This window comes from Esox lucius, chromosome 18 (genome assembly GCF_011004845.1).
Source record: "Esox lucius isolate fEsoLuc1 chromosome 18, fEsoLuc1.pri, whole genome shotgun sequence".
In the NCBI taxonomy this organism is placed as follows: Eukaryota; Metazoa; Chordata; class Actinopteri; order Esociformes; family Esocidae; genus Esox; species Esox lucius.
This window is the reverse complement of record NC_047586.1, coordinates 11253034-11269471: the sequence shown is the minus strand read 5'-3', so window position 1 is coordinate 11269471 and position 16438 is coordinate 11253034. Positions and strand designations below refer to the sequence as shown.

Genomic DNA, 16438 nt, shown 5'->3' with positions numbered 1-16438 from the left:
GCAGTGATAGTCTAAAGGAAACATGAAAAAAAGCACAAATGGAAACACCTCACTTAGGGTTAACGTAGCGTGAGAATGATCTAGACATACATAAAATATATAATTGTCTAAAAGTGTCCTGCGTTAGGGACATAATTGTGTCATAATGGTGATCTCTGGATTTCCTTTCTTAGGTGTCATTCTTCCAAATAAGATCTAAAAACTGCATTTCACATAATTTCCCCAATACAAGAATATAGTCTGGCAAGAGTACTTCTAGCTTTGCTGCCCAATCATCATGTTGCAGAAGGATCAGAAATCATAGTTACAAAAAGGTATGTTTCTTAATGTGTTATTTTGCCTAATTTAACTATATACAAATTGTTTCTTTGCCAGGGTTCACTTGAAAAAGAAAAGAAAATCCCTGATGGGTAAAAAATGAAATAGAAATAAATATGTTGAGTCTATAAGCTGGTCTGAGCAATGATGCGATTTTCCTTGGCTGTGGAGTCTGTCCTTTTTATAGTCAGTATATCCCCTCCTCCACTGGGAGTGTAGGATTCATGTGTTCTTGGTACTCCACCCACAAATAGGTCACCATGGAGAGGATCAGAACCCCAAGGAGGATGTAGAGCTTGGTGTCCAGACAGATGAAAGTGCTGTAGGCGAAGGCTATCACAAACCCCAGGGACTCCCACATACGGTAGTTAGCAAACGCAGCCTCTTTGTGTCGGGGAAAGAGTACCCCATACAGTGCTGGGAGGAAAAGGAAAACAAATCATTATGGGACAACGTGTTCAATGTAGCTAACATGTCACACAACTTATACAACCCCATTTCCAAAAAAGTTGGGACGCTGTGTAAAATGCAAATATAAACAGGATACAATGATGTTTGAAACGTTTATCCCAAAATTTAATGGAAATTAGTGCAAGGATGACATATCAAATGTTGTATCTAAGAAAAAGTTTTAAATACATGGCGATTTTGAATTTGATGCCAGCAACACATTTCAAAAAAGTTCGGACAGGGGTGTGTTTACCACTGTGTTGCATCTCCACTTTTAAAAACACTGTAAGCATTTGGGAACTGAACAGACCAATTGCTGAAGTTTTGAAAGTGAAATGTATTCCCATTCTTGCTTGATATAGGATTGCAGCTGCTCAACTGTTCGGGGTCACCTTTGACATATTTTTAGTTTCAAAATGCACCAAAAGGTTTCAATGGGTAACAGGTTCTGACTGCAGGCAGGCCAGTTTACCACCCAGACTCTTTTACTACAGAGCCATGCTGTAATATGGGCAGAATAGGGTTTGGCATTGTCTTGCTGAAATAAGCAAGGCCTTCCCTTAAAAAGATGTTGTCTGGATGGCAGCATACAGCTCCGGAAAAAAATAAGAGACCACTGCGCCTTTTTCTTTCCTTTTCAAAAAAGTTGAAAAAAGAAGTTTTGGAGTGAAGAACAGAAGGGTTTAAATTAAGAGACCACTGCAAATTGAATGCTTCTGTTCCTCACTCAAAACTTTCCTTTTCAACTTTTTTGGGAAGGAAAGAAAAAAGTGAAGTTGTCTCTTAATTTTTTTCGTAGCTGTATGTTGCTCCAAAACCTGTATATATTTTCAGCATTAATGGTGCCTTCACAGATGTGCAGGTCACCCATGCCACATGCATTAATGCACCCGCATACCATCCCAGATGCTGGCTTTTGAAATATAAGAAGCCTAATGGTCCCTCTCCTCTTTAGTCCGGAGGACGCGGCTTCCATGATTCCCAAAAATTATTTCACATTTTGGTCAGACCACAGCACAGTTTTCCACTTCACCTCAGTCCATCTTAAATGAGCTCAGGCCCAGAGAAGGTGGCGTTTCTGGACCTAGTTTATATCTGGTTTCTTCTTTGCATGGTAGAGTTTTAACTAGCATTTGTGGATTTCAGCAACATACTGTGTTCACAAACAACAGAATTGTTCCTGAGCCCATGCAGTGATTTACCGAATCATGTCTGTTTTTAATGCAGTTGCACTATTTGCCCATGCTATATCTTTCAGAGTAGTGAACACCCCCCCGCATCCCTCTCTTGTGACAGACCCATCCACTCTGGAATGATCTTCTAATACCCAATCATGTTACTGACCTAGATAGTTGTGATATTCCACCAGGTTTACCTTCTTTAGCATTACACAACTTTTACAGTCTTTTGTTGCCTGTGTCCCAACTTATTTGAAACATGTTGCTGGCATCATATTCCAAGTGGGCATAAACATTTAGTTTTATTGACATTTTACGCAGCGTCCCAACGTGTTTGGAAATGGGGTTGCAACTCACAGTTGGTTTGTGTCTGCCACACGGCGTCTGCCAAGCCCCAAAGGGCAGGAAACACGAAGAACACGGGCAGCTGATCTGGATGAGGTCTCCAGAACAACAGGGCCAGGATACAAGCAAGGTTCGTCACTGCAGCTGTAAGAGAGTTGAGCACGGAATCAGTTTCTTTGAAATGGGTCTTTTAGGATACCTCTAAATGTTTGAATGTCTTTATCGGAACGCTGTTTTTACCCAGGCAAAACAGTGCAGCTCTTCCAGTGTATTCTGCCAACCTCCCAAAAACAAAGGAGCATAAGGAATTTGTGGCTGCAAAACATATCATCGTATATCCAACAAAATGGATTCCTAACGCACAGGTCACATAGTTCTGCAAAGGACACACACCAAAGGAAAGTCACGTAATTATTCCCGCTCTTGCTGTGATTAAGAATCCTTACATGTTGGATTCCTGGTGGCCATGTGCTGGGCCATCTCACCTTTGTATATTCACCAGAGAGAAAACTCTGCTCAAAGCCACTGTACATGGTCAACGGGATGAGAATCACTAATCTCTTGTCCTTCAGGAGGGTGAATGTGGCCAGGAAGGTGCTCCAGAATGGCTCCCTGTTGCCTCTGAACTCCCGGGCCTGATCTCTGTCTATGTTGTCCAGAAACACGGCCACTATGATCATGGCCAACACTCCCACCCCTGGAACACAACAGGATGACATGCTGATCACGAACACTGCCTGGAATTCTTCAGCCTGGAAATCTGATCGACATCACTATGTTCTCACCAATGTAGCTGCCAACGAGTGTCCAGACCAGATCTTGTGCTGGCCTTTTGGTTGTGGTGTTCGCACCGATTTCAACGCACACACCTGCGCCGCAATATTGTAGATCTTCCTCTGAGATTTGAGCTAGAAGGACATAGAAATGTAATTACAGATAGTACCATAGAGGATAGTTGGGCAAGAACACATAGTAACACATACTCAGTGCGCGATGTATCTGATTGTATCTCAAGGTGTCTGATGTATCACAAGGTGTCCCCTGGGCTTAGTACTTGGTCCCCTACTCTTCATCATCTTCATCCTTTCCCTTGGTCAAATCCTCCGTCACTTCAACCTTAATTTCCCCTGCTATGCTGATGATGATAAAACAGCAGAGCGCATCACAAGGTCTGACCTGCCATCCCTGCTGGATCTCTACACAGAGAGGTGTAGGAGGAGGAGCAAACGGATCATTACAGATCCCAGCCACCCATGCCACGGACTGTTTACCAAGCTGCCGTCAGGCAGAAGGTACAGGAGTACTCCATCCAAAACTAACAGCTTATGGGACAGCTTCTTCCTCAGGCTGTAAGGCTGCTCAATTCAGGAACCCCTCCTCCCTTCCATTCATAGTCCCATGCACACCTGTCACTTTATATCATGCTCATCTGCCAATCATATCATGCACACCTGTCACGTTACATCATGCTCATCTGCCAATCATATCATGCACACCTGTCACGTTACATCATGCTCATCTGCCAATCATATCATGCACACCTGTCACGTTACATCATGCTCATCTGCCAATCATATCATGCACACCTGTCACGTTACATCATGCTCATCTGCCAATCATATCAGGCACACCTGTCACTTTTTCATTGCACTACGGTTGTATAGTTATTATTATTGATGCCTGTTTTTGTATAGTGTTATTATTGATAGTTTGTGTTATCTTCTTATTTATATATTATAATTACTGTTACTTTTTAATGTTAACTGCACTGTCGGGAGTAGGAAAACCAAGCATTTCATTGCCACAACTTGTTATTGCAAATGACAAATAAACCTTTTGAACTTTGACTATATCTAGCCACCAAGTCTCTCACCAACCCACCTCTGACCCATATTGAATCCTGCCTGACTGCAATAAAATCATGGATGAAGGACAACTTCCTTAAACTAAACAGCAACAAAACAGAACTCATACTCATTGGAACCAAATCCACCCTCACCAAACCTGGCACTTTCAATCTCAGCATCGATGACACAGTTGTTTCTCCACCCCCACCCCCCCACCCCCCTCCCCACGCATGTAACCTTGGCGTCGTTCTGGACTGTACACTCTCCTTTGATCAGCACGTCAAACAGGTAATCTTCACAACATCGCCAAACTCGGACCTTCCCTCTCCCGTCCTCCTGCTGAAACACTAATAACATGCATTTATAACCTCCTGTCTTGACTATTGTCTACTCCCCAGCATCAAATCTACATCCCTCCATAAGTTCCAAATGGTTCCAAAGTCTGCAGCCAGACTACTCATACCAAGTCCAAGCAGCATATCAACCCATCCTCTGTGAGTTACACTGGCTTCCTATCTCCCAACGCATCAACTACAAGATCCTCCTGTTGACATATAAAGCCCTTAACAATACTGCCCCGCCTACCTCTCCGACCTTCTTCTTCCATATTGTGGAATCTGAGCATTAACAATTACAAGAAGAATGTACATTTCATTGGAAGTGCATGTGCCTAGATAATGAGAACAACAGAAACCTCTCAGTTTATCTCTCTGTAGGAATGTTTACGATGGTCATATGGCATGGGGGTTGACTTCTAAAGACATGGTCTTAGTTAGAAACGCCCTTAATGTATAGGCTAGCTGGTAACCAACATTACAGTGAGAATGTAATGGAACGTTCACCGATTTGACATCTGTGCTGCAATTTTCCAATAAACGTAAGCGAACTTCTCCCTCGATTTGATACGGGTTCTACATTATTTGACCACTATACGAAACCGCCGATTTCTAACAATATCAACCAACACACACACTCTATTCCAGTACTGCAGGACACCTCATAATGACCAAGTCCAAGCTCAAAGGCTTTGGTGACAGGGCATTCTCATGTGTTGCTCCTAGGCTCTGGAACTTTCTCCCCAAAACCATCCGTCTCTCTTGAGACTATCCCCATCTTCCAGCAGCGCCTCAAGACTCATCTGTTCGAAATCACCTAACCCCAGCCATGCCAAATCCCACGCTCTCAATCTTCGTTGTTTTCTCATAGTAATTATTTTGTTTCTGGTTATTTCCTGTTCCATGTCACTATTGTACAGCGTCTTTGGGTCCCTGAAAAGCACTATATAAATATAATATATTTTTGTTTTTCTTTTATTTGATTATTTTTACCATAAAAAAAATATTTAAGAAGATTTGCAAATTATTTAATGTTACAGCTTTCAGAAATGTTTTCCATGTTTCAGTACATTCCTGTGTGCGTGTGTGCGTGTGTGCGTGCGTGCACTTTCTGCTTACTTATATTTGTATCTGAGCCGAATATCAACGAGGACATGAGGTTTCCCCATACACCAGAAGACTGGAAGATCAGAAAGAATATGCCAAAGTACTTATTAATAACATCTGCTGCCTTCTTGTTGTCTTTGGGTGCCTGCAGGTTACCGCTGATGGTGAGCAGGGTGCACTTAGCGGACCACAGTGGAGAGCCTCCCATGCCCAGGATGATGGAGGTTGGGATCAGAGTGTACCTGGAGGAGGAAACCCAGTTCTGATATTACACCTCTACTAACAGACCAAGAAGCACAGCGGAGAGTTGGGGTCTGTCGATGGAAGCTATCGTGATATACTTTACCCCCAATGGTCTCTATCAATAAGACCATGAATGCCTGAAAATATTTATTTTACTTGGGAATAACAATTTCAAATGTTTTCGCTATGCTAAATCCTGTAGGCATTGGGGTAGAGAGGTGTATGACTAATGGTGATTTATTTCTGCTCCTGGTGATATACAGTGGGGAGAACAAGTATTTGATACACTGCCGATTTTGCAGGTTTTCCTAATTACAAAGCATGTAGAGGGCTGTAATTTTTATCTTAAGTACACTTCAACTGTGAGAAAATCACATTGTATGATTTTTAAATAATGAATTTGCATTTTATTGCATGACATAAGTATTTGATCAGAAACAACTTGTCTGCTAAAGTACAAGTAAATGCAGTGCTGCTGCAGTGTGTGCAAACCTGGTCAAGAACTACAGGAAATGTATGATCTCTGTAACTGCAAACAAAGGTTTCTGTACCAAATATTAAGTTCTGCTTTTCTGATGTATCAAATACTTATGTCATGCAATAAAATGCAAATTAATTACTTAAAAATCATACAATGTGATTTTCAGGATTTTTGTTTTAGATTCCGTCATTCACAGTTGAAGAGAACCTATGATAAAATGTACAGACCTCTACATGCTTTGTAATTGGGAAAACCTGCAAATTCGGCAAGTGTATCAAATACTTGTTCTGACCCACTGCAGATATAGATATACAGCTGGTGGAAGGAGGTTTTGGACAGTTTTGCTTTACCATCCCGGATAGAGGTTTCCAAATGAATATGTCACATAGCAGGCCATGCCAGCCACTATAGTCCACTTGCAGCCAATGTTTTTGATGAGAATGGGTGGTAAGAACATGGAGGAGAGGATGATGGAGGCGTAGATAACACTGAGAGAGGTCACCCCCATTCCTTGCTCTGCATTCAAACTGCTCTATAACGCAGGAAAACAGGGTGGCATCAATGAACAGGAGCCACGCATGGTGGCGTTGAATTTGTCCTGCAGTATTAACCGTTACTTACCTGTAAACTTTGCAGTCCCCCGTATGCTGTGAACAGAGATAGAAATCCGATGGATACCACCAGGACATTTTTCATATTTCGGTCTCTCATGTCTGCAGCTGGAAGCCCCTAATGTTTTCGTTGAGAGGGAAAGGTATATTCCAGGTGACACATTCAGCGGACCAATGTCGTGCAAACTGTCATTATTCTGTCCTAGATGCGTGCAACACTGACAGATAGCTAACAGGAGTCAGAAAAGGGGCGGACTCATGAGTAAAGTTGAACGTTTTACTGTAATAGTCTTTCCTCTTCTTTCTCTTTTTTGTAAAACTGGAATATACAAATATAACAAATGTCTGGTTACAACATGTTCTCAAAATTAACACAAATACATTTACAATATTCTCTGAGCACATATTCCAAAAGTTACAATCAGCTCTGCTTAGTGTCGTTGTTGACAAATTGCCATCACTGTTGAAAAGTTTGTTTTCTTTAACTCAAACTAATGCATTTCGAATATATATATATATATATATATATATATACATGCAAACATTGAACAAACTTACAGGAAAAGCCTTTCCGATGCATAAAACGTAAAAGAAACAGATCGATGCCTTGATGTCCAACCGTATGGAAGAAACTGGAACACTAGCTATTTCTCAATGTCAAGGATCCTTCAGAGGCTAGGACAGGCTCCTCCTTAGCATTCGAAAAACACGTACAACGGAACAGGCTAGCAAGTGCACGTCATTGCGTGCTTGCGTCATTGAAAATGTTTCGCCTTTTCCGCGCTACATTTCAAAACACTGTTGCGATGGAGGAGGTGAATCAGCGTCAGTCTGCTTGCAGGAGGAGAATACTCTGTCGACAACTTTGCCCGCAACGTGCAAAGGTAGGTAACGTTACCGACACTAATAAGCTATAATATAAGCAATGGTCGTTTTGTGTTATTAATTTCATGTCAATAAAGTAAACCCTCGTGGGAGTTAATGTTTGTAGTTTTCATAACACTTACCGGTAAGGAGAATTGCATTAATTAATCTTAATTACATTAAGCTTTCAGTAGCTAACCGTTTACATTAGCTTGTAGTTTACTGCATGTATGTAACATTAGCTCATTATCCAGTAGCTTCTAGCTTTCAGACAAATGAGGTGCAAAACATGAACAACAAGGTAAACGCTACCTGCTAATAAAGGTTGCCACAGGCAGTATGATAAGCAGTAAACTGCAAGTGAGAAAGGTTAAATAGTACTGTAAACGCACAAGCTACAACCAACATAGGAAAAGTCATAATAAAACCATTGATAAACACCCACTAACACAGTAAAGGAAGGTAAGTAAGTAAGTGTGCCAAATGGTCAGCAGTTGTCAGTTAAGACCACGATGAAGAAATTACCATTATGTTACAGCATGTGTAAATATACTTTATACAATTATCTTACCAGAACAGGTTGGATAATTAGACTAACCTAAAGCTTTCTCCTTCTGTCTACAGTCTGGAAGCATCCCCATCATCGGCTGTGAGTCTGATCGCCGCTTCATGTTAAATATACTTGTGCACAGCTTATAGTCATGTTTGAATAAATGTTATAATAAAGATATGTTTCGTTAATGTCTTTTTAGAGCTTGTATACCTAACGAGTTATTAAAACCGGTACAATCTTAATAATTATTCAGCTACAAGTTTCCTATCTGCAGATCACAATTTGATGGAAAAATACAAATTGAACCACAGTTTATATAATATACACACCCAAAAACTTTATTACGCAGACAAACCAGTTAATTTAATGCATTTATTTTTAGAATGTCAATCTCAAATATAGCAAATAATCTATTTCAACGTCTGTCTCCCTGCTTGTCTTTGGCTTTCCCGTCCCCAGTGACAGTCTACGTTTGTTCCTTAGTCCCTGTTAAGAGATCAAACACAAGAAAAATATGTTTACAGTTATGAATGCTATAACGAAACGTTACAGAACATTATACGTGTAAATGGGAAACTACACATACATTTTAGCTTTCATTTAACGTTGCTAGTGAAGTTAACAAGGTGCAGCGTTACCTACCATCCTGAAGCTACAACTGATAAACACATCATTTTCAAAATATCTGCTAAAGTGACGTGCCGTGATATTAACGGCTTATAAAAAGAGATTAAAGTGCCACCGGACATTAAACTTTACAAACACAAATGGTAAAAAAGACGGCAAGCTAGCTAACAGCCTAATGTTAAAAGATAGGTTCAGTTAGCTAACGTTATATATATCTACCTAATTGTGATAGCTATTTGTACCAACATTAAAGCGTTAAGCTTTACATTGATTTAACACATTAACGGTGATAACAAATGTACGGCAAACACTAAAGATACTTACATTTAAATTATTTCGCCGTCAGCGATGCCGCTCCAACTCCCCGCTTAGTTCAATAGGCTCCAATAGGGTCTAACTGCAGCTTGCACCAGTCGCTCACGCCGCGCCCCTTTGTTTTCTTTGCAAGCTGCAGTTGGACCCTTCTCCAAATTCTGGCTTCGAAGGATCCTTCCTTGACATGAGTTAATTCCTGGTTAACCTCTGACCTAAGAGTCACATGATCTGAACCAACCACTAAGAAATATCTTACAGTCATCAACTTCTTTATTGTAGCACCAAACTGCCACAAGACGGTGCTAAGAAATAAAACACAAATGTGTGCCATGACAGTCATAGTAAAATCATAGTGTCTCCTGATATAGTAAAACTAGCTAGCTAACTAGGGCCAAAGTTCATCCAAGTCAATAAAGTGTTTGTCATGACAAGTGAAGTGCTGAAAGGCTCTTATCAATGCACAGTTTGTTTGAGTTTATCTGTGTTACCTGAAACACTGTATAACAATCAGTTTAGACATGTTGGAACTGAAATGGAAAATAAATTACTTAATTGAACTGAATGACCACTGTGGGTTTATAGTTGCATTGGCATATTGCACCACTGTGGCTTTGTGGTAGAAATGGCACTACAGTAATGTGTAATTGGTTACTGGGTAAGGGTCTGTGGAAACAATAACTTCACTCTTTCAGTTTGAATCCCCAATTCTGGGATTGATCCCATCAATTTCAGATAATCATACTTCTTAAAGTTGCCAGTATTTTTATTTTCATGGTATTGATTAGTTCCTACCTGTATTAACCCAGCTGTACACCTGGAATGGATTCTATCCAAACATGACACCAGGGTCCCAAGGTGTCACGGCTTCGGTGGGTGGAACAAGGAGGAGCAGGAGAATGGCGTGGTAGAAGGATATTTATTACTATCCAGTGTAAACACGTATATATGTATCTAGAGACACGAAGCGTCGCACAGCTCTTGCAACATAGTCAGAGACAATCACACACAAAGACAGGGGGAGCAGAGGGAACATATATACCGGGGGAAACAGCGATGATGAACAGCAGGTGCACAAAACGGGACACAGGTGAAATGTATGATGAGACGGTGGTGTCAGAAGGCCGGTGATGTCGACCGCTGGGGGCCGCCCGCTGCAGGGGGAGGTGAACCAGCAGAGGTCGCAGTTGTCACAGTACCCCCCCCCCCCCCCCGACGCGCGGCTGTAGCCGACACCGGCCCCGGGGCCGACCCGGGGGGTGCGGAGCAGGGCGATCCGGCCGACGCTGATGGAAGTCGCGGACAAGGACGGGAGCCAGGACGTCCTTCACCGGAACCCAGCTCCGCTCCTCCGGGCCGTACCCCTCCCACTCCACGAGGTACTGGAGGCCCCCCGCCCGGCGCCTCGAGTCGATGATGGAGCGGACAGAGTACGCCGGGGCCCCCTCGATGTCCAGAGGGGGAGGGGGAACCTCCCGCACCTCACACCCCTGAAGGGGACCAGCCACCACCGGCCTGAGGAGAGACACATGGAACGAGGGGTTAATACGGTAGTCGGGGGGAAGGCGTAACCGATATGTTACCTCGTTGACTCTCCTCAGGACTTTAAAGGGCCCCACAAACCGCGGGGCCAGCTTCCGGCAGGGCAGGCGGAGGGGCAGGTCCCTGGACGAGAGCCAGACCCGGTCGCCCGGCCGATACACCGGGGCCTCCCCGCGGTGGCGGTCCGCAGAGACTTTTTGACGGCGGACAGCGAGCCGGAGGTGGGCTTGTACTGCCTCCCATGTGCCCGCTGCCCGCCGGAACCAGTCGTCCACCGCAGGGGTACCGGTCTGGCTCGGCGTCCAGAGCGCCAGGACCGGCTGGTAACCCAGAACGCACTGGAACGGCGACACGCCCGTGGAGGAGTGGTGCAGAGAATTTAGTGCATATTCTGCCCACGGCAGAAACTCTGCCCACTTCCTGGTTCACCCGCTCCACCTGCCCGTTAGACTGGGGATGGTAGCCCGAGGTCAGGCTGACCGAGATCCCCAGGTGCTGCATGAAGGCTTTCCACACCCTGGACGTGAACTGGGGACCCCGGTCAGACACGATGTCCTCGGGCACCCCATAGTGCCGGAAGACGTGTGTAAACAGGGCCTCCGCGGTCTGTAGGGCAGTGGGAAGGCCGGGCAGAGGCAAGAGGCGGCAGGACTTCGAGAACCGATCCACAACGACCAGGATGGTGGTATGGCCCTGGGAAGGGGGGAGATCAGTCAAAAAATCAACAGACAGGTGGGACCATGGTCGTTGTGGAATGGGCAAGGGGTGCAACTTGCCCACAGGTAGGTGCCGGAATGCCTTACTCTGGGCGCACACCGAGCAGGAAGAGACGTATACCCTCACGTCCTTGGCTAAAGTGGGCCACCAGTACTTACCGGCCAGGGCGCGCACTGTTGGCCCGATGCCAGGATGACCGGAGGAGGGAGATGTATGCGCCCAGTAGATGAGGCGGTCGCGGACAGACGCCGGCACATACGTACGGCCCTCAGGGCATGTGGGCGGAGAGGGCTCGTCGCGCTGCGCTCTAGCGATGTCCGCGTCCAGTTCCCATACCACCGGTGCCACGATGCATGACTCCGGGAGCACGGGAGCATCATCCACTGGCCTCTCCTCCGTGTCATGCTGGCGGGACAGCGCGTCAGCCCCGACGTTCTTACTCCCCGGCCTGTAGGTAAGAGTAAACACAAACCGGGTGAAGAACATAGCCCACCTTGCCTGGCGAGGGGTCAGCCTCCTCGCTGCCCGCATGTACTCCAGGTTCCGGTGGTCAGTCCAGACGAGGAAAGGGTATTTAGCCCCCTCTAACCAGTGCCTCCACGCCGACAGAGCTCAAACCACGGCCAGCAGCTCACGATCACCAATGTCGTAGTTCCGCTCCGCCGCACTGAGCTTCTGGGAGAAGAAGGCACAAGGACGGAGCTTGTTACGACACCCCGTCCGTTGGGAGAGGATGGCACCGAGCCCACAATCGGACGCGTCCACCTTCACGATGAACTGGGGCGACGGGTCGGGATGGGCCAGGACCGGAGCGGTGGTGAAACGGTGTTTCAGTTCCACAAACGCCCGCTCCGCCTCCACGGTCCACCGCAACCGGGTCGCCCCCCCCTTCAGAAGGGAGGTGATCGGAGCCGCGACCTGGCTAAAGCCCCGGATAAACCTCCTGTAGTAATTAGAGAAGCCTAAGAAACGTTGCACGTCCTTAACCGTGGTTGGGGTCGGCCAATTACGCACAGCGTCAATGTGAGGCTCCTCCATGGCCACCCCTGTGCTGGAAAAGCGATACCCCAGGAAGGACACAGACGACTGGAAAAACAGACACTTCTCTGCTTTAACGTACAGGTCATGCTCCAGCAGTCGAGCCAGCACCCTGCGCACTAACGAGACATGTTTGGCGCGGGTGGCAGTGTATATCAAGATGTCATCGATATACACCACCACGCCTTCGCACAACAAGTCCCGGAATACGTCGTTAACGAAGGACTGGACGACTGAAGGAGCATTCATCAACCCGTACGGCATCACCAAATACTCGTAATGGCCGGACGTGGTACTAAAGGCCGTTTTCCACTCGTCTCCTTTCCGGATACGCACCAGGTTATAGGCACTCCTGAGGTCTAATTTAGTGAAAAAGCGGGCCCCGTGCATCTTCTCCACCTCCGCAGAGATCAAAGGGAGAGGGTAGCGGAACGGGATGGTGATCTTGTTCAGCGCCCGGTAATCGATGCACGGGCGCAAACCACCGTCCTTCTTTTTCACGAAAAAGAAACTCGAGGAGACCTGTGACTTGGAGGGCCTAATGTAGCCCTGTGCCAACGCTTCCGTAACGTACGCGCCCATGGTTTCCGTTTCGGTGCGGGACAGTGGATACACGTGACCCTTCGGGAGTGCGGCTCCGTCAACGAGGTCTATCGCACAATCCCCCGGCCGGTGTGGTGGCAACACAGCGGCCCTAGCCTTGGAAAAGACCGCAGCTAAGTCCCTGTATTCGGGGGGAATGGGAACGGCGGGAGCACTGTCTGGACTCTCCACCGAGGTCGAGCCAACGGAAACACCCAAACACCTACCCTGGCACTTCCGCGACCACCCCGACAGACGTCGACTAGACCAGGAGATGACGGGGTCATGTAGGGACAACCAGGGGAAACCTAAAATGACTGGGAACGTGGGTGAGTCGATTACGTGGAATGAAATGGTTTCACTGTGTCGGTTATCGGTAACCAGGAGGAGGGGAACAGTGCAACTTGTGACCAGACCTGACCCTAGTGGCCGGCTGTCTAAAGCTCTCACGGGCAGGGGGGTGGCGAGGACCTGGAGGGGTATGCGTGACCGCAGGGCAAAAGACCTATCCATGAAATTCCCGGCTGCGCCTGAGTCTACCAGCGCCTTACACCGGGAAAGCAGCGGAAAGCCGGGGAACCTAACAGGGACAGTGCACATAGAGAGGGAACAGGTAAGTGGTGAATGTGCTACCTGGGGTGATGCGGAAGTGCCCTGCCTGTCGCCTCTCGACTCAGGGAGGGAGGTGCGGTGCGGCGCGTTTGTACGGCCTCGTCTCCTCTTGGAGGCATACCGCACCTCTCCTCCCCGACACCTGCCCGACAGCGCAGCCGCCCCCAGGTCCATGGGGACAGCGGCGTATGGTTGGCAGGGTGGAACGGGCGGGCCTCTTCCGGGACGTCCTCGGGCAGCTAGCAGGTTGTCGAGACGGATGGAGATGTCCGCCAGTTGGTCGAAGGAGAGGGACACGTCTCGACAAGCCAGCTCCCTCCGGACGTCCTCGCGAAGGCTACACCGGTAGTGGTCGATCAGAGCCCGCTCGTTCCACCCCGATCCCGCTGCCAGGGTCGTTCACCCGCCTCTCTCCCTTCGTGCGGATGGTCAAACACGACTCGGAAGCGGCGGGTGAACTCAGCGTAGCTGCCCTGGGTGGGCTGCTCGATGTTCCAAACGGCGGTGGCCCACTCCAGGGCTTTCCCGGACAGGCAGGAGACGAGTGAAGAGATCTTCTGGGCTTCGGTCGGCGCAGGGTGCATCGCCTGGAGCGCGATGTCCAGTTGCAGCAGGAAACCCTGGCAGCGGTCCGCTGCCCCGTCGTAGGCCCTGGGTAGCGGAATGGGCATCGCTCCCATGCTGGGTGGCGTGGCTTGGGGAGGCGGAGAGACGGCCGGTGCTGCGGGGTTCCGCTGGCTCAGCTCTAGGCGCTGCACCGCTTTCAACACAGTGTCCATCGCGGCGCCTAGGCTGGCCAGCAATGTTGAATGTACTTTTACCGCCTAAGACCCCAATATAATTAACTGTAGAATGAGTCTTGTAAAATGACTCAATTACCCTCCTCCCCTAAAGGAAATGTAATTTATGATGTTTTACCAATCAGTGAAAAGTTCAAACACGAACCTCACTGGAGGAATGAGGAAACAATCAACTAAAGAGAAACTGTGGGCGGGCAAAACGGGTATGAAGGAAGTGGTGGTCCGGCGGTCAAAGCCACCACCTCACCTGCACGTGTCTCTGCAGCATGGTTTTCTATCTGGCAAAAATCTGTTTTCCAATATCTCTATAAAATCTGATGATTATAATAACATAATAACAATTTTAAGTAAAAGAGTACATTTATGTCTACAATAAGGCAATAAAAATAATTGAACTAATAATGATGAACTATGCACAGATATAATGTATATCGACCGCTGTGAATAGATTGCTATGTATTTTAATGACAATATAAATCCTTATTAACCTTCAAATGACCAAATTACCTTTAAGTTACTTCACTGGAACAATCACAAATTGAACAATTTCCTTCTTAGAATTATTTTGGTATTTGGTGTAATGATAGCATGTCAATTTAAACCATGTGGTGCTGAATTAGTGAAAACTCTTAAAATCAAGCACAGCTGCACTAAAAAGATCTGCCTTAGAATCAAGGAGTTTAGGGGCTGTAAAAAAATATTACTCTAACTGTATGACAGCCAGAAGAGGGAGCTACACCTCCCATCAAGTCAGGCAGACATTTAGCATGTCTGTAAAATCTGTCAGCAAACATTTTGCATCATACTGCTGAAAGCAGAACTTACGTTGCCTTTAAAATCAAGTACATGTTTAACACATAACACAGAGTCAAACAGATAATTGCCCAGTGCCAGATTTCATAGAAATAAATTAACCTTTTAAAGGGAACTTTACAATGTATGAAAAAATTATTTGTCAAATTAATTTAGAGTGAGATTAGATTGCAATTTGTTTCGCTAAAATGTTTTTTCTAGGCTCCTCTAAGGATGTACAGTATATACTTTCCAGTCACCTTTACTTTCCAGTCATCCATTACTTTCCAGTGTCATCCATTACTTTCAAGAGTCATCCATTACTTTCCAGAGTCATCCATTACTTTCCAGAGTCTTCCATTACTTCCCAGAGTCATTCACTACTTTCCAGAGTTATTCATTATATTCTAGTCATCCATTACTTTCCAGTGTCATCCATTACATTCCAGAGTCATCCATTACTTTCCAGTGTCATCCATTACTTTCCAGAGTCATCTAATGTCATTTGCAGGCAGGCTTGTGGGAACACTGGTTACTTATTGCAATGTTGAAGTAAGTAGAATGGGACCCCCTTCTTTGTGATCTGAGATGGCTTCTGTTTCCTGAAGTATGAATTGACATCCTGAAATGGCTGCCTTTGCTCAAGTAAACTTATGATTTTTCTACTTGGACTTCAAAAAGAAGAGGAAATATTTTTCATTGTAAAAGTGTAGGCTAATATGGAAAGTAGCAGATGAAAAATAAAATGCGTCAGATTAGATTAAAAATAAAATTACTCCACTTTTCTTCCTTGTTTCATGATATTTAATTACTGATTAAGGCCCACCTTCATATATTACACTGCTTCCTCAACCAGGTTGTCTAGAATGGAACCATTACTGGCTGGATTGGGGTTTTTCTCCAGCATTCAACCTTCATTGAGCTCACAGTATCACAGGCCACCACAAGGAGTCACGCAAGTTGCACCACTTTCTCCAGGATTCCTGGGCCCTTTTGTTAATATTAGAAGTTTAGGATTATTATTAATAAGATGAACTTTAATGTCACCAACGGTAGCTAACAGGTAAGGACTTATTAGGACTGG

The 16438-nt window shown here is 45.8% G+C and overlaps 1 protein-coding gene across 2 annotated transcripts; it reads right to left on the bottom strand.

The window, feature by feature from the left end:
* Positions 1 to 307: 307 nt before the first annotated feature.
* LOC117593284 (protein unc-93 homolog A-like) lies at positions 308 to 7587 on the bottom strand. Of its 2 annotated transcripts, none has more exons than XM_034287643.1 (9): positions 7474 to 7587; positions 6926 to 7033; positions 6655 to 6836; positions 5593 to 5822; positions 3077 to 3199; positions 2777 to 2988; positions 2532 to 2667; positions 2304 to 2435; positions 308 to 735 (listed from the first exon to the last, which is right to left on the bottom strand). In XM_034287643.1, exons 2-9 carry the CDS (start codon positions 7013 to 7015, stop codon positions 506 to 508), a joined length of 1335 nt encoding a protein of 444 aa, XP_034143534.1. In that variant the 5' UTR covers positions 7016 to 7033; positions 7474 to 7587; the 3' UTR covers positions 308 to 505. The 2 variants fall into 2 exon arrangements, with proteins under 2 accessions (XP_034143534.1, XP_034143535.1); XM_034287644.1 differs by lacking the exon at positions 7474 to 7587 and adding an exon at positions 7197 to 7201.
* Positions 7588 to 16438: the final 8851 nt, after the last annotated feature.

Excerpts from the sequence above, each read along its gene's own strand:
- LOC117593284 (XM_034287643.1), bottom strand. The coding sequence starts at position 7,015 with ATGAGAGACCGAAATATGAAAAATGTCCTGGTGGTATCCATCGGATTT. Across the intron at positions 6,837-6,925 it reads GGGGACTGCAAAGTTTACAG|AGCAGTTTGAATGCAGAGCA; the intron begins GTAAGTAACGGT and ends CCTGCGTTATAG. Across the intron at positions 736-2,303 it reads GTGGCAGACACAAACCAACT|CACTGTATGGGGTACTCTTT; the intron begins GTGAGTTGCAAC and ends TTTTCCTCCCAG.